The sequence below is a fragment of the Malaclemys terrapin genome, chromosome 1, assembly GCF_027887155.1.
Source record: "Malaclemys terrapin pileata isolate rMalTer1 chromosome 1, rMalTer1.hap1, whole genome shotgun sequence".
Taxonomy (NCBI): domain Eukaryota; kingdom Metazoa; phylum Chordata; order Testudines; family Emydidae; genus Malaclemys; species Malaclemys terrapin.
Window position 1 is genome coordinate 152,782,533 of NC_071505.1, and position 24,278 is coordinate 152,806,810.

At 43.6% G+C, this 24,278-nt stretch overlaps 1 protein-coding gene across 8 annotated transcripts in view; it reads left to right on the forward strand.

Moving 5' to 3' along the window:
- ZBTB20 (zinc finger and BTB domain containing 20) overlaps nt 1–24,278 on the forward strand; it is a 625,639-nt gene that overhangs the window by 594,605 nt on the left and 6,756 nt on the right. For all 8 annotated transcript variants that reach the window (XM_054043665.1, XM_054043732.1, XM_054043692.1 and 5 more), the window contains one exon: nt 18,060–19,661. In XM_054043665.1, the coding sequence (XP_053899640.1) occupies nt 18,060–19,661 (1,602 nt within the window). The remainder of the gene's footprint in view (nt 1–18,059; nt 19,662–24,278) is intronic.

The following is a 24,278-nucleotide window of genomic DNA, read 5'->3' on the forward strand; positions in this document are numbered from 1 at the left end:
TACTAGTGTTGGGTTCTGTGAAGTTGCAGATTAGTGTTTCCAGTTTTTATGTTTTAATTTTTATATGTCCCCCCTCTGAGGTTCTGTAGTAGGGGGAACAAGATGGATGTGTATCCTCCTGTCTCCTTCTCCTGGGCTTCACTGCTCAACCCTCCTATGGACTTCACTGGGACCTTAGAGCTCAGCACAGCACAGGGGAGATGCTGGGACACATTGTTAGAATGCACCTTAGGAGGGCCCCTGTCCTGTTCCCATTGAACTCCAGGGGAAAACTCCTGTTGACTTCCTTGGGTGCAGGGTCAGACAGTGTGTTCACATTAACAGTTATCTCATCTATATTTTTGTTAAACTGCATGTGATATGGAATGGTATTTCAGTTACATAGTCAATGGGTAAATTTTCAAAAGCACTTAAGTGACTTGAGCTCCTAAGTTCCATTGGTGTGTAAGTCAATGGCACTTAGGATTGTAAGTCATTTAGGTGCATTTGAAAACTATATGGAATGACCTTAATTGCTAATTTCCTTTTTAAGTGACATTAATGTTAAGTTGATGAAGTGTTATCAGGTCTCATGATATTTGGTGCTTTTCTTAAAGCCCCAGCTCCTGGAGTGAAATGATTACATGAGAATCTCAGCTTTCCTTTTTTGAAAGAAAAAAAAGAGTTTCTAGCCCTCGTGGTTGCAGAGAAAAAGCTTGAAAATGTGTCCCCAGTGTATCCTAAAGGTTCAAAAACCAGAAAGCAAAGAAAAAGGGCCAGGATTGTATTTATTTATTTATTTATTACTCCCATGATTTTTGGACACTTGGGGTTGGCAGTACTGTGATGCTTTTGTTTGTGAATCACATTATACTCCCCTAGATACGTTATAGCTATCCACTAACATTTCCCAACTATTTTCCTGACTCTAAAGTAAAATGTGCTGGTCTCTCTAATTCTCAAGATCACCCATTAGTATCACTCTTTAAAGGTGTGAGTCACCCTGTAATCCCTCAATTACATACTTGTATTAGTAGCTCAGCAACTTCATTCATAGTTCCTTGATGAATGCCATCCATTACAGTTTAATTTCTTAAAATATTCTATTACCCCCTCCTTTATTTATTTATTTACTTATTTATTTGCTTGTTTGTTTATTTATTTTATAATGTTCTCCTGGACGGTGCCATCACCTTCATACCCTGAGATCATTTTCCTTACCCCATCATTCTCCATGCTGAAAACCAATGCTAAAAAATCACATAGATTGTGAAATTGCTGTATCCTCTTTGATTACCCTACCTTTTTTGTGCACCGGTGGCCTACCTAACCCACTAAGTCTCTTGTCTATTTAATCCGTCTGTCCATGCTATCTAAGGTATTTCTTAGGCACCAGTCATTGCCTTGTGACTTTCTTCTTTCTGATGTATTTAAAGAATTTGTTATTACAGTACTTTCTTTATACCTTCAGCTATTTTTCTTAAAATTTCCTCTTCACTTCTTTAATCTCCATGTTACATCTTGCCTGGTACAGTTTATGCTCTGTTCTATTAGCATCACTTCGGCATGATTTCCATGCTTGGAAGGAAACTTTTTCAGCCTTAATAAACTCTTGTGCCTTGTTACTTAACCATCCTGGTGTTATTCCACTTCCTTTTTCGGTTGTTGCTGTTGTCCTGGGATATGCATATTGATCCTAATAAAGGATTTTTAAGGCCACCTCCCTGCTGATTTTATGGATTTTAATTTCTTATCTTTTCCTTTCAGGCTCTTTCAAACTAATTTCTTCAGTTTTCTTAATAATCCTCCTCCTTGAAGTTGCATGTCAGAGCCTACCTTGTGATATGATCCTCCTGCAAGGGTGTCAAACTTAATAATATTCTGGTCGCTGCAATTTGATGGCTTAACTACACATATTTCCTGAGCCACCTCCTACTCAGGTGCATGAAGACTTTTTGTTAAGAGTAGTTCCTTCCTAGTATGCTCCAGAATGAGCTGTCTCACACAACAATTATATGTCAGCAATTCCCACCCTTTTGAAAGGTGAGTCTCCCATCAAGAAAATGAAAAGTAATCACACCCCTTTCAGCACTGTCACGTGTTGTTAAAGGACTACTCATCTGAGGGTACACATCGTCCATGCCCCTCCTGGCTAGTCATTTGCACTTCTTTAGGATGTGCAACCCACACTTTAGGAAACATTGATTTAAGGGATCGAGGAATTATTAACCAGACCATGTCCTGTTACCTAACTACTTTGGGTAGCCAAAGTTTACAATTATTGGTAGGGTAGATTTTGTTGCCATTCTGTTCTCTCATCATTCCAACTTAGGAACTTTTTGCAAACCTCATTCGGCGTTCCAGACTCACTTGCTCTGCATTTCTCTTGCTTTCTCTCTTGAAAGCAGTCTAAGTACCTGGTGCCATGATCCCATTCAGTCATTCCAAGTAGGGTAGGGCCTGGTCAGCCCCTGAAGGAGAGGAAAAACCCAGGTGCTACTTGAAGAGATGTTCTTGACTGAGTAGGGCTCTCGCTTAGGCTGTGCTGCTGGAGATACTAAAACATAAACTTGAGATCCTAGTCATTACAGTCCATAAATGTTTGCAAAGCATTTTCTCATTCTCTGGTGGAAGGCACTAGAGAAGATCATAGTATTACAGTACATACAATATGCTTTGAACTATTATGGAAGTGAAAATAAGGTATTTGTGACTGAAGGGTGCCACCCAAACTTCTGATCGACCTGCTGCTTTTATCATGAATACCATATCTTACCAGCCTGCTGTGAGATGAGTGAACACAACTGTCTGTTTATGGAAGCATTGTGCATTTGGGTTCCATAGCAATTCAAATATTACTATTTATAGTGGCACCAACAGTGTGTTCAGTGCTGTCTCAGTATTTATGTTTGCTGTGAACGTTTTTGTTGTTTCATGGAGTCATTTATAAGGACAAAATAACATGAGATCTAGTCTTACATTTCCACCATTCAGGAACTGAAATAAACTGTGAGAAGTCTAGATCTCTAGTTAATTCATCACTATAAAAGGTTCCTTGAGGTATTCTTAAAGCCCATGACACATGTAAAAACAAATACTAGAACTCTCACGCATCCCTAATTTGTGCACTATGCTTGGCTATGTTAAACACTGAAAAGATCTCTGCATAGGTAGGATACACAGCATACTCTGTACCAGTATGTGACATGTGCGGGGTAATGCTTCTCTGTGAAAGCCCCCAAGAGAGAAGTAGTGTGAGTTAAAAGTAGTCTCCCAAAAGCTATTTTTGAGTTTTAACCAGTGACAATGTAAGTATGGCAATATTGTACATCTACTAAAAATCTTGAAAAGTTCTTTATACCTGGAAGAGAGGGGTGGTAACATGTAATTTATTGATGTTATGCAGATAGAGAAAAAAAGACAAAGTAGATTTGGGGGGAGGGAGGAGTGTGCTAGAGGAAATAAAAACAAAAAGGGTGACTTCTCCACACAGATTCATGGATACCTTATGCAACCACATTGAGTTTAATAGGTGTACCTTGTGCTGTGATTCCATTCAGTCATTCTGGAAAAGGTAGGGCCAGGCCAGTACATGAATGAGAGAAAACCCCTGCTTAAGGTGATGTTCTTGACTGAGAAGGGTGTGGGACGTAACTGAGGGCAGAATTTGACCCAGAGGTGATAACTTATCCACTATATTAGTATCCCCTGTTAGTGTCTGTATATGTATCACACCAATTTAAAAAAAAATTCAAATGTTTTATTGGAATATTAAAACTGCAATATCTGCTTATTGCCACAGATCAGTCTAATAACATCAAATAACCCTAAATGTAGCCTAGGGCTGAATCTGTTTTTATTACTTACATCACACCAAGACTAAATGAGGTGATGTTGGCGATATACCTTTGCTTATGGTTGCACAGGTGTAGCTGAGGACAGAAATTGTTTTAGTAGGCTGTAATGTCCAGAAACAAAATCATGTCTTATGCTGAGTATGTGCCACTATCACTCTGCTCATATGGGAACAGCCATGCAGAGATGGAAGGATGCACAGAGATTCTTCCTGCGTGGGACTGTACAAGGGCCTTTCACAATAGCTGTCTGTGCACTCCTGCTCTCTGGTGTTCCTTCTGGGGGAGACAGCTCCCTCCTTTCCCTGAAAACTCAACGTAAAAAAGCCACAGTCCAACTCTTGAGATCTCTCTCTCTCATGTTATTTCTAGGGTTGGAAAATTTACTGCAGCAGCCAGTCTTGCTAGTTAAAAATTACCCTTTAGTAACAGATCAAGGAGACACATCAAAAGACTAACCAAACAAAACCAAGCATTCTTCTTCAAGTGATGTCCCCCTGGGTGCTCCACTGTAGGTGCAGCAATGCCTTTGTGTCTGGAGTCGGAGATCTTCAATAGCAGTGTCCGTCGGACCACACATGCGCAACTCCCCTCTCTCCTGCTGTGCATGGGACGTATATATAGCGATGTGTGGTCCAGCCGCCCTCAGTTACTTCTCTACCACGTGAGGTCTGATGGTAGCTTCTGTCCAGACAGAAACCCCTTTCCCACTTCTGGCTCAGGTTTTCACAAGCTGCTTCCCCACTCCAAGTTATTCCAGTCAGCCACTGTGTATGTAGATAAAACAAATTCCACACACTACTTCCCTATAAAGGCTCCCTTTCCTTCACAGACTGCTACAAATACTCCCTATAGAGGGATTCTGGGTTGAGTAAAAACCTTCTAAACAGGTAATTATGTTAAGGGGTTTTAATCTATATTTTCCTTTTAACCAAAGCCCACAGGCTTTTAGCCTTACTGTATTTAACCACACTCAAACTGATACACTTCCTCCCAGTCTTGGGAAAAGGTAATTGATACAGGGGCAAATCCAGAGACGCTTAAGGGTAACAGTTACCATTTTGGGAGACGGTCATCAGTGTAGCAGTGCCAATTATTACATTCACTCCCCTCCTAAGGACTGTTTCCATTGATGGTGTAGATCCCGGCAGTCAAATGCAGAGAAAAGAGCAAGAAGAGCCCACACTCATCTTTCTTATGGGGCTTCAATCTCAGGAGCACTTGGAGGGTTTGGTCAAAGTCCATTGAAGCTAATGAAAACATTCCCAGTGACTTCATTGGGCTTTGAATGAGGACCTTAAAGAAGAAAGATACATCACCAGTGAAGCCCACATTTTCCTAGGAGCAAATTCCTCCCTTCTCCAGTAAACATCCCTCCATTTTAAACTTGAAGGAAAAACCCGCAAAGACACAGTAACTTCATGGGCATTGTTGGCTCCATCTCATTTGTTCAGTAGATGATACACTGTAACAAGTACAGCATATCCTATGAGTAATACAAATTGGCTCTGTGAGGGAAATACTAGCAGTACAGAACGCCCGGATTTTAGTCAAACAGCCTTAAACCCATAGCAGATAAATTAAATCTGGGCCAGATTTGGATTTGGTGTAAGCAGGTCTCACTCCTGTATCTTTGGGAACAGGTGAGCACAGCAGAAACAGTTTTCACTGAGACATTAAAAAGTTCAAGTAATAAAGACAGTAGCAGTAGTAGTAGCTTGATTTCTCATCTGAGGAAATGGTGCCATCGTGTGGCCATTTTGTTTTGTTTGTGTCCAATTATGGAAGGGCACTTTTATAAACTGCTTTCTTCTTTCTTTCTTTTTTTTTTTTAATACACTGGGAGGTGGAGGGTAGTGTAAATCCACATAACCCCAGTGAAGTCAATGAAGCTATGCTGATTTTTACCAGCTAAGGATCTGGCCTTGGGGTTTTTTGATTTATCATCTGATTCCTTGCTGTTTTCTGTCCAGTTTGCCGTCAGTCTTGGAGATAAAAATCAGCAAACCCTGCACAGGACTGAGAGAAGGGAAGTAAGTGTGTGCGCGCATTTATGCTGGAGGCGGTGGTGTGTGATTTAAAACCAGAAAACAGATTACATTTGTTTATCAAAAATTGAAAGGATACAAATTACTATAGGAATAATGCCTTCTGCTCTGTGCCTCCTTGTGGGTCTGAAGGGCCCTAACCCTAGTAGTGCTAATCCAGTTCCACTGTGGAAGGATGGAGGAAGGAATCAGGAACCATGTTCCAAGGTATAAACCCCAAGGCAGAGGCAACTTCAGGGGTAGATGGGAGGAGAGGTCAGGTACGTTGCCTATGTTTTTAAAGCATTCCTCTGAATTGCAAGGAACTGTAAAGGTTCAGGATGCTGCTTGCAGGCAGGATGCTGTGCTGGATGGACCTTTCATTTCTTCTACTCTCCCTATGTTCCAAAAGTACATGTCTGAAGAGAAAATGTGAGAGCTGAATTCTATTTCTTGTAACAGGAATACATCTTTTAACTTAAAAATAGTTGGGCATGTCATTGGCAGTTAGAAACCTATGGTCACCAAGATACTGTGAAAGGAAACTGCTACTTATAACCAATGCATTGCAATTATAAGTAGGCTGCAGAGTGTCAGGAGACATGGGTGTGGATCAAGGCATTGAAAAAGTGTAGACAGAAAACTCAATGTCTTCAAGCCTGGAGAACAAAACTCTAAAGGAATCAGAGGAGTTAATACCTGGCCTGTCTCTGGTGCCTTTCATCCAAGGAATTCCAAACAATTTGTAATGCTCGCATCTCTTCTGTAGGTTAGGGCCAGTAGTATTATCCCCATCTTACAGATGAGGAAACTGAGGCACAAGAGAGTGAAAGACACGCACCACACATTTCACAAAGCTGGAGTAAACAAGCAGAATCCTCCTCCCATCCTGCAAGGAGAGCCTGGGTTAGAACCATGGTGGTTGCTCCTCCGGCCCATGGGGTGATAGAGAGGCTGCCATCCCCAGCATGGGGGTTTGTGCTTGCTGGAGGTAGGACATTCAAATCCTGGGCACCATGCAGTTTTATTTGAGGAAGGTCTGTATTTAGTCTTTGTTTAGATGCCAAATGGATTCGTCATAACTGGGCAGACAAGCAGGGAATTGTGCAGGATAGTTTGCGCAGGGAAGGGGAAGAATCTGTGTTGCATAAAATAAAGTAAAAATCTTTTCAACTAAGATTTGAAGGCAAAGATAGGAAATCAATGGGAAGTGCAAATTCTTGCTCATTTGCCAGACACCTGGAGAGGTTCTACATTTTTTATTCCATGTTGTTTTCTTCCTCGCAAATAGATTTAGTTATTGGACTAGAAAATCCAAAGATGTTTGGTGGATTTTAGCACACAGTCCTTTATTACACAGAGTACATTACTGACATGTTAATGGTTGTTATGCTAGTAAAAATACAGTACTTCCTCTTAGATGTAGACTGCTACATATTTTGATTCTAGCAACAATCTGGTAGGGTTAAAGGCAACTTGTGTAGTGTCATCTGGTTGTTTGTTTTAGACAGATACTATACAAAGAGATACTGATTTTCAAGATGTTCAAGCAGATGATAAGGCGAAAACTCCAGTAAACCTTTAAAGCAACAGAAAGCCGGGGTGTTCCTGGTCAGCTCTCCCGCAGAGTTTGCAACTGTTCCTCCATCCTCCCACAACTCCCTACCAGCATTTCCCCTTAAAGTCCCCTTTCAAGGAGGCCACACAGTCATAAGGACCAACCTGAGCAGGGCAGGATAGACTTCCGAGCATTTTGATTTGAAAGCAGATCATTCCCTTGAGCAACAGAAAGTTCTCCCACTAGGCTTGGCTTCAGGAGGTAGGATCCTGCTATAGGCCAGGTATATAAAAGCACTGAACTGCATTACACCAGTCGTATTTTGGTGTAATTCCATTGAAATCAGTGGCAAGTAAAACAGTGGTGAATCAGGCCCACAACCTGTTAAATGGAAAGGAAAAATATTTCCCTTTTCTCTTTGACCTCTTCTTTATCATGTGGACTTGTCGTATATTCTCAGCCAGAATCAAGGGGTTGACTACAAACCTTTTGGTGAAATTTTATGAAAATATATTAGCATTCCATTGTAGGTCCTTTCCAGCTCAGGAAATTCAAAATATTTAGGAAATTGACTGGTTCCTCCTCAAAACGTAGGACTTACTAGGGTGACCAGACAGCAAGTGTGAAAAATCGGGATGAGGTGGGGGGTAATAGGCACCTATATAAGACAAAGCCCCAAATATTGGGACTGTCCCTATAAAATCAGGACATCTGGTCACCCTACGACTTACCAACATGTTCATGTGTTTTCATGTGAATGCTGAACTTCAGCTGAACCAAATGTCAAATTTATGCAAATCTTGAAGTTTTCACTCCAAAATAAAGTTCCTTTTCACTCAGAAGTGGGTTTGCTTTTTAATGAAAACCTATAAAATTTCCAATTTGGGGGGGGGGAGAGAGAGGGGGCAACATTAGACAATTTTTTTAATATAAAATGAAGAAATCTTCAGATCTGGGGGATTTTGTGTCTATTTCGCGCAGCCCTAGTAAGAATGTGGTTCCCATCTCAGAAGGTTAATTTGGGGGAAAATGAAAGGAAACATTCACTAAGTCTCCTGTGTATTTCAGTCTAGATTTTAGAACATCAGGACTGCAGGTATAATATGCCACTGTTTTCTAAGTGTGAGCAGGAGTGCTGAAATGAATCAAGCAAAGCTTCCTAAGTGGTACTCAACCTGCTGCACCTCTGTCTGCTCTAAATGCAACACTGAAGAAGCACAGTGATGACTTGTTGAATCGGCAAAGAAAAGGTGCTTGAAGTAACCGCAGCAGCAATAGCAGATGCACAGTCACCCCTCTGTAAATCAGAATTCAGGATTACTGGCCTCCCACAATTGCTTTGAAGAGTCAGAAGATTGTGTAGCTCCAGCATTTTTGGAGCAGTTTTGTAGAACCAGAAATTGCAGGTTTCCAACAATGCTTGTAGGGAAGCAGAGGGTTGCAACAATAGTGGGCTAGGAAGAGCAGGTGGTTATGCAGGGACCCAGCTGGGCTGCAGTAGCAGAAGAAGGTTATATTAGTTTGCTGTGATGGGGCATATAGGAGTTAGTCTTTGGGCCACTGGCATACAGTGAGTACGTGGCAGAACCAAGAAGAGAACTCAGGATTCCAAACTCCCAGGTTACTGCCCTACCAATCAGATTCTGCACCCTTCTGAGTAGGAAGTGGCATTTTGATGATGGACAGGCAGTGATGGGAGTGTGAGAGTTAAATACACTTTTTCAAAGAAATTAGCAGAAAAAACAGGTTTATCCAGTGTGACATTTCAGGAGAAGCACTGACATGCATTGTGACAGGCATATTAGAATGTATCCCAGGGGTAAAGTAGCACGAGTGGGAAACTCCTCTTGGGATCCTATCATGATTTCAGTGGGAGTTCAGGATACTCCGCACCATTCAGGAGGTGCTCAGCACCTCTCAGGACAGGCATTTGGTATGCAGGCGAAGAAGCTCACAAATGTCAGTTTGACAGATTTCCAAACAATTCTCCATTGCATCTGGGGAAAACCTAGGCAAAGCCTGACTCCAGCAGAAAAAGCTCTTCTGGGATATAGACTCATCTTTCTTTTTCCCCTTCAGGTGAGAAAGTGAAGCAGGGCCCTTCTGCTCTGCTCTGCTGGTTATCCACATTAAAGATCCCCTCGTATGTTTCAAAAAAGAATAAGAGATAATGCTGGTGTCCTGCCCACCATTCCCTTTCTGAGTCAAAGAGGTTTAAAGTACAAGGCTGTCTGTAGAGATACTGCGGAGCAATAATGGCTTCTGTGGTTGCCCAGTCACTGCACCTCTAGCAATGCAATAGTCATTACACTGTAATGAGCTTTGAGATATCATGATGAAGAACACTATAGAAAATCAAATTCTGTGAGTTTTTTCCAGCTGTCAGCATTCAAGAGTCGAGCATTTACTTTGCAGTTGAGGACACCTTGTGGCCACACAGTAGAAACTTACTACAGTAAATAAGCTTTAAAGTACTTAACACTCATGGGTGGCCTTAGCGGTCTTCAGCACCACTTACATCCCCTGCTAACTGAACTGTTACTGAAGGATTCCAGGGATCATTTTCTGCATTTATGTTAAACATACAGGAACTGCCAAATGTTGCGCAGCTCTCTCTGCAATATTTTTGCACATAGAAATCCACATTCAAAACTGCTCCATAATTCAGCTTCTCATCACTACCATCTACATTTTCCATAGCATCTACCAGGAGACTGCTGCCTGCTGTTTCCTTCTGCCATCCCTTTCCCATACAGTACTGTGCATCAATGTCTCTTTCTCATTTTTATTCTAATGTTAAAGCCCTCCTTCTTTTTGGACACCTGCAGCATAAAGGTCAGCGGGAAGTGCTGGATTCAGGAAAGTAGTAAACTAAACATTTAGTCATTTATTATACAACAGACCTCTTTCCCCTTTTCCATCCATGTTGTGCTCCTTCATACCAGTGGAGGATGAATTCCATGCATATTTCTGTGAATAATCTGACAGTTTAATCAATACATTTGCTTATGGGGAAACTGAGCATTTTTCAGACATGCACAGTAATACATTTCACCATTCTACAATGGCAGCTTCATATCCCAATCCCAGGAGAGCTGCAAATGTGCATAATCTGTGCAAAAAAAAAAAATTCTTTCTTTCTTTCTGAATGGACCAAATGCCTATTCATTGCCTATCTAATGGCTTTTGCATTTTCACACTCTTTCTTTCCTAACCAGTTTCTAAATACTCCTCCAATCAGAAGTTGCTTTCACAGAACAGGGACAAAACCCTCCTACAGTAGCTTCTCAGAATGAGTCTGTCAAGATCTATATGTTGCTGTTCACCGGGTGAAAAGAAAGGGAGCACTTAACAAAGGCTGCTTGAAATTTCACAGAAAGGTTTCCCACTGTCTTAACTCTAAAAAGAGCGGAAGGCCTTGGACTAAACCGAGACTGCAGTCTTTTCCCCTTTGCCAGACATTATATGCAGTGACTGTTAGGTAGGGGTGTGTAACCATATTTTCATTACACTTCATTCTGATATCTTGGGCTTTCAAGAAATTGACACACATTCTTGCTTGCAATATAGTGTTCACCCTTCTCTTTATTCTTTGTAGCGAAGTAATGTCTATTTTAGATTCAAACCCACACTGCAAAGCTCACATTTTGTGGGGGTGTCTGACTTTGGACTTTTGGTTTGGCACATTGTATAGGTAAGGGACAGACACAAAGGTTGGGTCTGAATTCAATCTTCCTTAGAGTCTGGGAGGTGCTGTTGCACCTGGAGCTTTGATTCAGGCCAATCCCTATAGTTAATGTGCTTGCCTGGGTGGCGTTACTGCATGTTTGTACTACTAGATTTCATGTATTAGCATGTTTGACAATGTGGCAAATGATCTGTTTTCAAGCTTTCTGGGGTTGTCTTTACCTTGGATACCTACAGCTATATCTAGTGACAACTGGCAGACAGAGACCCAGAAAGAACTTCATCATATTCTTTCCATGCTTTTCTGCCCCCACTCTCTCCCTGTTTTTCCGACACACCCCAAGTCTCTCTTGTTTGTCCTAGTTATTTGTATTCTAGCTGAGGCTCTCCTAGGTATGGGCACTTCAGCTGCAGCTCCCCTCACTCTCACACAGTGGGGCAGGGCTCCTTTTGACATTTGTAATAGGTGTGTAGACTTGGAACTTTGGTGTGGTGATTGGAAGGAAGGAGGGAGGGAAGGAAGCAGATAAATGAAAGTTTTGTAGTAAGTCACTAAACAATGGATTTTTCAAACAAAAAGTTTTGCCATGATGCTAGTAACCAAAAGCCATTACTGTCTGTCTGCTCATTGGCTTGTATATGAAATGACTCTAGTGGGGGTCAGTCCAGTTCCTAGAGGACAGAGGCTAGATTCACTGAGGGGTTTAGGCACTTCACAGCCACTTTAGGTCCTAAATCCAAAATTTAGAGGCTCAAAAGCCCCTGCTCAGCTGCCAGCTAACCCAGTAGGCACTTAAATTCCAGAGGCGCCTACATTTCTGCCAATAGGCATGCACCCAGCTGCCTAAATCCTGATGCCTGGAGTCTAGCACATGCCTACGCCTCAATGGGATTCTCAAACTAAGCATTCCCCCACCTATCTCACCTGTGGGGCCTGATCCAATAGGTGTGCTACTGGATTGGGCCCAGTACAAAACAAAGTGGGAGTGTTACCTGTTCACCCCAGGAAGTGGGAAACCCAGGTTCAAATTCCCTCTCTGCCTGTTGTGGAGCAGGCATTTTTAAGTGTTTATACCAAATGAAAAAGCTTCAACAGGAGAGACTGAGAGAGTTCCTTCCCCTTCCCCTCCAAAAAAATCCCCAGAGCCCAGTGATTAGAGCACTCTCCTGGGAGGTGGGAGACCTGGGTTCAGCGCCCTGCTCATCTCAGGCAAAGTGGCAGTTGAACCTGAGTGTCCCATAGCATGGGTGAGTGCTCTAACCACTGGGCTTCAGGGTGAAAGGGAGAGGGCACCAACACCACCTTCCTCAGGATCAGAATTAGGCACCTACATTTCTTTGAGCAGTGCGGCTTAGCCTGCATGCCTCCAGGGCTGATGAGAGAGAGGGGAAGCCGGTACAAATTACCGGGGCCCAGCAGTCCAGAAGGGGCCCCGGGGCCTGGCTTCCCCCCTCCCCCCCCTCGTCCGCCCTTGCTGGGGGGCCCGAAAAAAAATTTCACTGGGGCCCAAACCCTGCATGCCTCTCCTCAGTATTTCCTGTTGGCTAGCTGAGGCAGTTCCCTACTCAGTTTGCTGGCTTCAGTGAATCCCAGCCTTCGGAGCCTACTGTTCCCTATGCATTCTATAGGGAGCCTGGGGTCCTAACTCAGGGGTATGGATTCCATTAGGCAACAGGGAACTGCAATGCTAGTCTAAGTTCCCTTTGTGGACCTAGCCCCAGCTGTCCACATCAGATCAAAAATCCCCTCACAATCAGTACTGACTGGTCCCTGGTTGGCCATTTCAGCAGAGAATCATAGAAATAAAGTCATTAAGTCCCGCCCTCTGGGCTGAGGCAGGACCAAGTAAACCGAACTGATATTTGTCCAACCTGTTGTTAAAAACCTCCAGTGATGGGGATGCCACAACCTCCTTTGAAGCCTATTCCACAGTTTAACTACTCTTACAGTCAAAAAGTTTTTCCTAATGTCTAACCTAAATCTCCCTGGCTGCAGGTTAAGCCCATTACTTCTTGTCCTACCTTCTGTGGACATGGCAAACAATTGATCCCTGTCCCCTTTATAGTTGTCCTTAACATCTTTGAAGACTGTTATCAGGTCCCCCCTCAGTCTTCTTTTCTCAAGAATAAACATGCCCAGTTTGTTTAACCTTTCCTCAAAGGTCAGGTTTTCTAAACCTTTTATCATTTTTGTTGCTCTCTGGACTATCTCCAATTCATCCACATCTTTCCTAAAGTGTGGCTCCCAGAACTGTACACAGTACTCCAGGTGAGGCCTCACCAGTGCCGAGTAGAGCCTGGCAATTACCTCCTGGGTCTCACATTCGACATTCCTGTTAATACACCCCAGAATGATATTACCTTTTTCACAATCATATTCAAGTTGTGATCTACTATAACCCCCTAGATCTTATTCAGCTGTACTACCACCTCGCCAGTTATTTCCCATTTTGTAGTTTTGCATTTGATTTTTTCCTTCCTGAGTAAAATACTTTGTACTTACCTTTATTGAATTTCATCTTTTTGATTCCAGACGAATTCCCCAATTTGTCAAGGAGGTTTTGAATTCTAATCCTGTCCTCCAAAGTGCTTGCAACATCTCCCAGATTAGTGTCATCTGCAAATTTTATAAGCATACTCTTCACTCCATTATCCAAGGTATTGAATAGTACCAGACCCAGGACTGACCCCTGTGGGACCCCACTAGATGCGCCCTTTCGGTTTGACAGTGAACCACTGATAACTACTTTTTGAGTACAGTCTTTCAACCAGTTATGCATCCACTTTACAGTAATTTCATCTATACCCCTTTTCCCTAGTATGCTTATGAGAATGTCATATGGGACTGTGTCAGAATCAAGATATATTGCCTCTACTGCTTCCCCCTAAACACTAGGCCAGTAACTCTGTCAAAAAAGGAAATTAGGTTAGTTTGGCATGATTTGTTCTTGACAAATCCATGCTGGCTCTTTCTTATAACGTTATTATCCTCTTGGTGCTTGCAGATTGATTATTTAATAATTTGTTTGAGTATCTTTCTAGGTATTGAAGTTAGGATGATGGGTCTGTAATTCCCCAGGTCCTCTTTGTTCCCCTTTTTAAAGATGGGTACTATGTTTGCAGTTCTCCAAAATAATTGCTAATGGTTCTGAGATTGCTTCAGCTAGTTCCTTAAGTACCCAAGGATGAATTGCATCAAGCCCTGCTGACTTTAATACATCTAATTTATCTAAATATTCTTTAACATTTTCTTTTCCTGTTTTGGCTTGTGTTCCTTCCCCCTTGTTGTTCATATTAATTGTTTTGAGTATCTGATCACCATTAACCTTTTTAGTGAAGAATGAAATAAACTAGGCATTAAACACCTCAGCTTTCTTGATGTCTTCAGTTATTAACCCTCATTCCCCTCTAAGTAGAGGACCTTTTTGTCTTTCTCTTGTTCCTAATGTATTTTTAAAACCACTTCTTATTGCCTTTATGTCCCTAGCTAAGTATAACTCATTTTGTGTCTTTGCCTTTCTGGTTTTGTCCCTACATACTTGTGCTATTCTTCTGTATTCCTCCTTTACAATTTGCTCAAGTTTCCAGTTTTTGTAGGATTCCTTTTTGATTTTCAGGTCATTAAAGAGCTTGTGATGGAGCCATACTGGCCTCTTATGGTTCTTCCTATCTTTCATTTGCATTGGGATAGTCTGCAGTTGTGCCTTTAGGCCAGATCTCCTGAACTTCTTTTTTCCCTTAGGTTTTCTTCCCATGGGGCCTTACCTGCCAGTTCTCTGAGTTTGTTGAAATCTGCTGTTTTAAAGTCCATTGTCCTTACTCTGCTTTTCTCATGACTTTCTTTCCTTAGAATCATTAAATCCATCATTTCATAATCACATCACCCAAATTGCCTTAGACCTTCAGATTCACTATCAATTCCTCCCTGTTGGCAGAATCAAGTTTAAAACCTTAGAACCCTGTTTACTTCCTCCTCGTCCTGAAACAAAAAGTTGTTCCCAATACATTCCAAGAACTTATGGGAAATGTTGTGTTTTGCCGTATTACATTTCAAACAGATGTCTGGGTCATTAATGTCCCGCATTACAACCAGGTCTTGTGTTTTGTGTATTTATATTGGTTGTTCTAGAAATGCCTCATCCACCTCCTCTTCCTGATTTGGTCGTCTGTAGTAGACCTCTACCATGACATCATCCTTATTTTTTACCCATTTTATCTTGACTCCAAAACTTTCATCTGGTCTGCTTCTGACCTCCTTCTGGATCTCAGAACAAGTGTATATATTTTTGATGTGTAATGCAACACCTTCTGCCTTTTTATCCTGCCTATCCTTCCTGAACAAGCTATACCCTTCTATTCCAAGAACTGAATGGAGCATAGATACAGAATTCCCCTTTCTCTTCAGGTTAGGGTTTGGGAATTCGAGAGGGATGTATGAACAAAGCTTGCCCTGATGCTGCTCAAGTTGTACCTGTCCTGTGAATAAACAGTAGACTTTAGTCTTGTCAGTCCAGCAACTTTCACCAGAGCTAAATTCTTTTGAAATAAATAACGTTGAACTGGAGTATCTTCTCCTATGAATGTGTTATCAAAAGTACAACTTCCAAATTAATGTGGGCTGCACTGGTTCATCAAAAGGAGAAGGGACTCACAGCACCTCTGAAATCAAACCATACGTTTATAGAATCAGCCTGGTGCTTCTGGGGTGTTCCCTCGGGTGTTCTTTGGATGTGAGCGGTAACCATTTTGATTTGCTAAGCTAGGCTGTTGCACATCTTGCTATTATTAATAAATCTTTTTTTATAAAATGGATTAAAATTACAGGGAGAACTGGTTTTAAAGATCAGTTTGAATGAAAAGAATACCTCATGATCAAAATAGATTGTGATAGGTATGTTTTGACCTGGCAGAACTTGGGAAAAAGAAAATGTCTTGTGTATCCGCTCAATTAGACGTCATCATGCCCTTATCCGGGGATGGCCTTGAAGAAAGGAGGTGCCATCCCTTCAAAAATCAGCCACAGCACACTCCCACTTCTGCAGGGGCCCCACCCCTGTAGTGCTCCAAGTTCTCTGTCTTTCGGAGGGAGATTCTTTGTGTTTTATCTTGAGTTCATCTTGAATTCTCCTGTGATCTGACACATAAGGAAGTGTCCATGGCTGGCCAGGAGGACTCTGGGAGGTGGTTGTCTTGGTATAGGAGGAGGAAAAGGCCCACTCACTTTACTTGGTGTGATACCTGCAATATCTATGAGTGAATACCTATGAGGTACCTGCAGTATCTAGGAGTGGCCTTTCCAGTGTCCTCGTCAGTCAGGGATAAAGCTCATGTGTCCTGGCAAAGCTTGTGAACAGAACAGATATAATTCACAGTCTCCGTGATTTCACTAGTGATTTCCCAAGCATTGCTGCCATATGAGCATCACCCAGAAGACCAGTTTCATACAGAAATTAGTGCAATCCCTAATACTGGCCTGTTTCCTTCTGCAGGCATCAGGCTCCTTTAGGCAGCTTGTCCCTGTCAGAATTTCCAGTTCCTGACCTTTTTGGTCCCCTTTTATCATCAGAGAATTTAAATAACCACTTGTGTCCAATATGGTTTCTCTTTGAAGCACCAGAAGAGAGGGTGCTTAAGATAGCAAGAATGGGTAAATGAAGAGGAAAGGGCGTGAATGAGAGGGGGCTGCATTGTTCAGCAAATTGCAGTTGGTAGCATTTTGCTGCCTGTCTCTAAGATGAGAATAATAACAATGACCAAATGTTCTTTATGTTGGACTTAGAAGAACACTGGCAGGCTAAAAATCATATATTCAAAAATGTAAACATTCTTACATTTTTTATTAATATCACCTTAGATGCTGTTTATTTGCTTTACATTTTTTTCTTAAACCATAAAAATAAGCTAGTCTGATTTACTGATTTTATAGAGTCAGTTTCACTTTCAGTTTCTTATGCATGCGTACCCACAAGTGTACACATACCCCTGATTGAGAACCACTGATCTAAATGGACAAGAGAGAGGGAAGAGAAGCAATATTAAATCAAAAATAATTCTTGGGAGAGAGAGAGAAGTAGACTGAGAGATTAAAAGAATAGTTATTTTTTAGCCAGCTGTAAAAGCAGTGAGAGGTAAATAAGAGGACCAGTTAGATCTGTACCTGAACATTCGGGTCTTGTCCAAACTATCCAGACTTCTTGGTTAAGCCAAGTTGATGAAGTTCTCCTGAGAACAGGCATTTTGGCCAGGTTTCTTTTACTTCCCACTTCTGGTCAGGCAATAAATACCCTCAGACAGCTTTTGTCTTAGTATTGCAGCAGTTCTAGTCCCAGCCGGTGTAGTGTCAAAAACCCCAAGGTGCAGTGAAAATAGGGGAGAAAGTTAATGGATCTCCTTTGATTCTTGACCGAGGGTTAGTTCACTTTTGAGTAATGAATGACCTAAACCAAAACCCTGGACACACATACAGTTGGAATTTTGGAAAGGTTTCAAATCCAAACCACGATCCAGATTTGGATTTTGCAAATGGCTGCCACCTTTATTAAGGGCTGAACTACAATACACAGGATCTAACTATGCCCTAACTTTGGGGGTTTCAAAATCCAGATCTAGATAGAGGGCCAGAAATTTTTAAATGACAGCCTCATCATATTACCAGTGTGGTGTAAAGATCATTACTGTAAGTGAGAATCTGACCATTAGAGTCTTGTCTAGTTTGCTTGAAGATTCAAGGAGTGGGTCTCTGCTCATCCATCCCATAGAGATCCTGCTAAATCTTTTCCCTGGGGAGTTGATTGTCTCCACGCATAGAGGTGATGCTTTGTGCTCAGTGCCCCTTTATGGTACCTCTAAGATAGTCCCTGCAGTGGGCAGGTGTTTTAGCCAGCATCTCAGTTGTGGACATGCAGAGGACAAGCCCTGATCTGTCTCTCTGTTTTGTCTCATCCTTTGCTACAGGTAACATCAGTTGCAAGGGGATGACAGAGCGCATTCACAGCATCAACCTTCACAACTTCAGCAATTCTGTGCTCGAGACCCTCAACGAGCAGCGCAACCGTGGCCACTTCTGTGACGTGACGGTCCGCATCCACGGGAGCATGCTACGCGCCCACCGCTGCGTGCTGGCGGCTGGCAGCCCCTTCTTCCAGGACAAGCTGCTGCTGGGGTACAGCGACATCGAGATCCCCTCAGTGGTGTCAGTCCAGTCCGTGCAAAAGCTCATTGACTTCATGTACAGTGGGGTGCTGCGGGTCTCACAGTCAGAGGCCCTGCAGATCCTCACAGCTGCCAGCATCCTGCAGATCAAGACTGTGATTGACGAATGCACAAGGATCGTCTCGCAGAATGTGGGGGAGGTCTACCCAGTGATTCAGGACTCTGGGCAGGAGACGCCCAGGGGGACCCCCGAATCGGGCACCTCAGGGCAGAGCAGCGACACAGAGTCTGGCTACTTGCAGAGCCACTCACAGCACAGTGTGGACAGGATCTACTCGGCTCTCTATGCCTGTTCCATGCAGAATGGCAGTGGGGAGCGCTCCTTCTACAGCGGAGCAGTGGTCAGCCACCATGAAACAGCCCTGGGGCTCCCCAGAGACCATCACATGGAAGACCCCAGCTGGATTACACGGATCCACGAGCGCTCACAGCAGATGGAGCGGTACCTCTCCACCACTCCAGAGACCACACACTGCCGCAAGCAACCACGCCCGGTCCGGATCCAGACCCTGGTGGGCAACATCCACATCAAACAGGAGATGGAGGATGACTATGACTACTATGGCCAGCAGAGGGTGCAGATCCTGGAGCGTAATGAGTCTGAGGAATGCACTGAGGACACTGACCAAGCAGAAGGCACTGAGAGTGAGCCCAAGGGGGAGAGTTTTGACTCTGGAGTCAGTTCCTCCATTGGGACTGAGCCTGATTCCATGGAGCAGCAGTTCATGGCTAACCTGGGCCGAGAGGGTCAGCAGGAACCTTCCCAAGCAGAGCAAAATGAAGTCCCTGCTGAAGGCACACAGACCCAGCCGCAACACCTAGATGCCAACACTTCCTCGCCAGACAGAAGCAATGACATTGAAATGGACAGCAAAGTGCTCACTGTCAGTAACAACAGCGAAAAGGGGGCCTTGCAGCCTTCTGTCAACACAACAGTTGCCCAACCATTGCCAAGCACCCAGCTCTACTTACGCCAGACAGAAACCCTCACCAGCAATCTGAGGATGCCGCTGACCCTGACCAGCAACACACAGGTCATTGGCACAGCTGGCAACACCTACCTGCCCGCCCTCTTTACCACACAGTCTGCTGGCAGTGGACCTAAACCTTTCCTTTTCAGCCTGCCCCAGCCCTTAGCTGGCCAACAGACACAGTTTGTGACAGTGACCCAACCTGGCCTGTCAACCTTTACTGCCCAGCTGCCAGCCCCACAGCCCTTGGCCCCATCTGCGGGCCACAGCACAGCAGGTGGACAGGGTGAAAAAAAGCCTTACGAGTGCACTCTCTGCAACAAGACTTTCACCGCCAAACAGAACTATGTCAAGCACATGTTTGTACACACAGGTGAGTGCATGGCCACTTGGCTTATATGTGAGCCCAGAGACAGGCATTTACAAATATGCAGTTGATTTTGACAGGTATTCCATTTCCCAGCGTGCCAGTCCCTAACGCAGCCGTGAGACAGCCTTCAGATCCTTAGAGGATTCCAGTTATCTCTGGGCACTGTTACTGATTTTAGTAACTGATGAGAATATAACTAGTGTTCACCACAACATGGGAAGGGAAAACACTGGGTGCCTGATCCATCAGCCTTTACTCACATGAGGAGTCCTATCGAAGTCAATGAATGAGTAAGGGCCTCAGGACAGGCTCCTGGTTAATAGGGATCTAAGGGTGTCAAGGATACAGGGAAGGAAACTCTTCCTATATACAATGAAATGTGTCTTAGGTGACTATCCAAGGAAATAATTAACACATGTTGCCTAGCACAAGTTGATCTTTGATTAAAGGTCAAACAAAATGTTATTGGAAACAACCTGAGGAATCTTTAACTGAGAGCCATTAAAGATAGAATTTGTCTGTTGGAGGAGGGGTCACTAGTATTGTTCACTGCTATGTGCGTCTGTGTGCATGGAATACTTGGTGGTGGTGTGAGGTTCAGTTGGTTGCATTACTTATGAGCGATGAAGCCAAGTCTGAGTTATGCAGGTCAGCCTAAACAAGTGCCAAGACAACCTTGTAAAAATGACCTACAACAGCTTTCCTATACATTCAAAATGTATCTACATTAAAGGCTACATTGGGACCTTTTAGGGTTAGAAGTAAAAGATTTGTGTCCCACTGGGAAACTGGGAATCTATACTTCCCATTGGGATAAAGCTCCCTTTTCTAGCCTTGTAGAGTCTTGAGACTTTGAAACAATGACATTTATTGTATGGAAAAGCTGTCCTTGGTTCAGGACTGAATCCCGGCTGTCAGGCAGTTATAATTCTGGGAGGAACTCCACATTTGGAAGGAGAAGGAAGAAATATTTACCTAGCTGTGTGAACACTGAAATATTAGAATAATATGGATGGGGTGGGAAATGGGGAGAGTGCAGGAGAGGCAGTCACAAGAGAGAGAGAAATGTCTCTCGTGCCTCTCCAATTTCTCACATAGATATCACTTCCACACACCTGGCATATATGTATATATAAAATAGCGTGTACATATTTTTATTTATATTTATATATAAATAGCACTTAGATGCTATTGTGAAGCATGCTCTAAAACATCTAAGATATACATTATTGGTTATATATTATATATTATATTGCTTTATAAATCATATATAAAAGTCCTGTGGCATTGATATATACTCTTGCTATATAAACAGTAATTGTTACAGAAGCAATAAGGACTTCTGCCTTGTAAAACCTTATAGGAGATGGTTATGCAGGCTGCTTTAGGTAAATCACACGATCAGCATTGAGGAAATCTTTCATGCAAATGCATAGAAAGCAGTTTTAAAAATCATCAGGCTGAATTAAAGCCCTTTCCCTGATCCACTCACATACACTATAGAATCACTTAAGGGTCACCCAGGGATGGACTGGGCTGCAGGGAGCTGTTATGTATATAAGTATTGTGGCATTCAGGGTTGACACAGCAAAACTGGCATAGCATCCCCTTGCCAGCCTTCTCTACATGCAGCACTTGTGTCTCAGGATATCTTGCCATCACCAGCTGATACCTACAGTAGTTAATTGGCAAAACATTAGACTAGTGGTTGAGAAATAGCCAGGATCAACCATAGAAATGCACCCAGGTGAACCAATTCAACATGAGATTCACCTTGCTTGTCCCAAATGGAGCATTTCCATATACATCTCACTTTCTCTCATTTCTAGGCCAAATATAAAGCAAATCAATGGTGAAGCAGTCCTGAATCCAAAGGGTACCAAGTGTGGCCGTGTCTCAGCTCCCTCTTTCCAGTCATGGATATATAGCTAAAGCCTCTGCATTGGTGGCATTGCCTAACGCAAAAAAATTAGAAAATCAAGTCACAGAGTTTCATCCCAATTCCCAGAGCTAGAATCGCTCTTCTATGAAAGATCCATTTGGGTTAGCTGTTCCAGTAGCTAAGAATATGTCCTGCAGGTTGTAATAGGAGCTTCAAGCCAGCAGAAGGATAGCACACGTGGAGTAGTTAAGGAAACATACAGGGCCCTGCCTAAATTTTTGACCTAGAGCTGCCACTGACTTTCTAAATGTTCTCAGTCCTGAGTCAGCAAAGATTCTCTTTGTGTGGATTGGAGAATTCAAAATTCATATACTTTCAGGGACAAGTGTTTCAGTGGGCAAAGAGGCAAAGGGGAACTCTTAACATATTTCCCAAGTGATTTGCATTTCCATTTGGGAGCTAACTGACTTCTGGGATACTCCTGAAAACCAGTACTTGGGTGAGCAGATTCAAGGCACACCTGAAAGGAATCTTTAAGAGTACTGTGCAAATTTGACTAGGTCCTGGGCCAAACAGCAGAAGCCAGGGGAGTAGAAGACCAATTGTGTCCACTGCTTGGGTGGCTGGAAGAGTGGCTTCATTGTCAGAATGCTCAGACCTGTGAAAAGAATCTCAGAGAAGAAGCTCTAGAAAGGCATCAGAGCAGCAGGGTACAAGTGGGGAACCATAAAATGCACAGGCTGTGGATTGGACTTGCTGTATGAAATGCAGTCCCAAGACTCTTAGGAGACTTTGAGCCCAAATGAGAATTCAAAGACCTGGAGTCTATAATTATCTGCCCAGCTTCCATGCTTCCAAAAACTAAATGTTGGTGGGGTTTGCATACAACAAAGGTGCTGTATAACACACATACATGTATGCATGCCTCATTCCCACACATATGGGATCAATACTCTGTCTCATGTAGACTGGCATTAACCTATCCAACAGTGCAATTATTTAACTAAGATGTGCAGTATTATGAAATTAAAGCTCTAGAAAACCTTCCTTACACATTTTAAAGCCTCACTGCCTTTTCCTTCATGTCATGGTTTGATAATTTTTGGTCAGTATTTCCCAAAATGAGGAACACATGCATTTTAGAAGTGCACATGGGATTCATGTCCTGAAAAGTAATGTTTCCTGTAACCTTAGTTTCTTCTTCGAGAGCTTGTACATCTCCATTCCAATGTAAGTATTTGCCCGCCCCAAACACAGTTACTGGAATTTTTCCCCCTAGTGTGATATCCATTAGGTCAGCTCTGGTGCCTCCTGGTGCTGCGCACTCCTAGAGCCAGAATAAAGAGCCCTGCTGACCTTGCACCCCCTCAGTTCCTTCTTACCGCCCATGACGGTTGCTGGGACTCCTCTGGTTGCTTCAGCAAACTTCCCAGTGGTTTTTCACTATCTTTCTAGTGTTTCACTATCTTTCAGTTGTTTGTAGTTAGTCAGTTTTTAGTTATATAAGGGTACGCCTTCACTACCCGCCGGATCAGCGGGTAGTAATCGATCTATCGGGGATCAATTTATCGCGTCTCATCTAGACGCGATAAATCGATCCCCGAACGCACTCCCCGTAGACTCCGGAACTCCACCAGAGCAAGAGGCGGAAGTGGAGTCAACGGGGGAGCCACAGCCATCAATCCCGCGCCGTGAGGATGGGAGGTAAGTCGATCTAAGATACGTCGACTTCAGCTACGCTATTCTCCTAGCTGAAGTTGCATATCTTAGATCGATTCCCCCCCCCTCCAGTGTAGACCAGCCCAGTCCACACTGCCCTGGTCACATCACTGAGACTCCTCATCATCGTAGTTGGGAACGGGGTCGTTCTCCTCTTGCCCTCACAGCCGCCCACGCTATTCCCTGGGGCACTCGTACTCCTCTATGGCCCCAAACGCAGGGGTGCCACCAAGTGCATGGCCCTTCTGAAATCTGTGGGGGCCGGTGGCCATGCAGTGGCCCTTCTGGAATCCGTGGGGGTTCCCCCCAGCCCAGGGCTCTCTCTCAGGATGCTCCGACTTGGTGACCTCTGAGAGCAGAGCACCGCCAGTGCCTTTCCAGGAGACTCCTGATCTGAACTGCGGTACTGAGCCCAATACCGAACTTCAAGAGGAGGCCCCATGGGTCCGCAGCAAAATGGAAGGAGGGGTGGAGGCTCCCTAGCCAGTGCTGGCTTCCTCGTTCTCCTCCCCGGATGAGGCTGTGGTGACAGCTGGTGTGTCTCCTCCCCAGGATAACCACAAAGCTTCCCAAGTGGCCTCAAAGCAAGTGGCCTCAAATCTGGGCATCCAGGCAGATGGCAGTGGGCCACTCAATGAAGCTATCATGGACCCAGTTAAGGTGTTCTGGTAGACCCCCACATCCCTTCCTCCCGTGGCAAAGTGTACGAAGTGGTGTTATTTCATGCCAGAGGAGGGTTACGAGTTCTTATACTCACACCCCCCTCCAGGATCCCTGGTAATGTCAACTGCTAATGAAAGAGCCCCATCAGCCCAGGAGGACCCACAGAGAAGAAAGAACGGGGGATTAGGCATAGACCTTCTCCGCCAGCTTTCACCTCGGGTCCAATGCAAACTGCCCCCAGGCACTCGGGGAGCTCAAAGCGCTCCTTTTGTCAGGATGCTTGAGGTCGACATCCCAGTCCCTGTGATACTGGATCCAGTTACCCCTCTGTTTTTGGACTGCTTCTCCCATTTCTT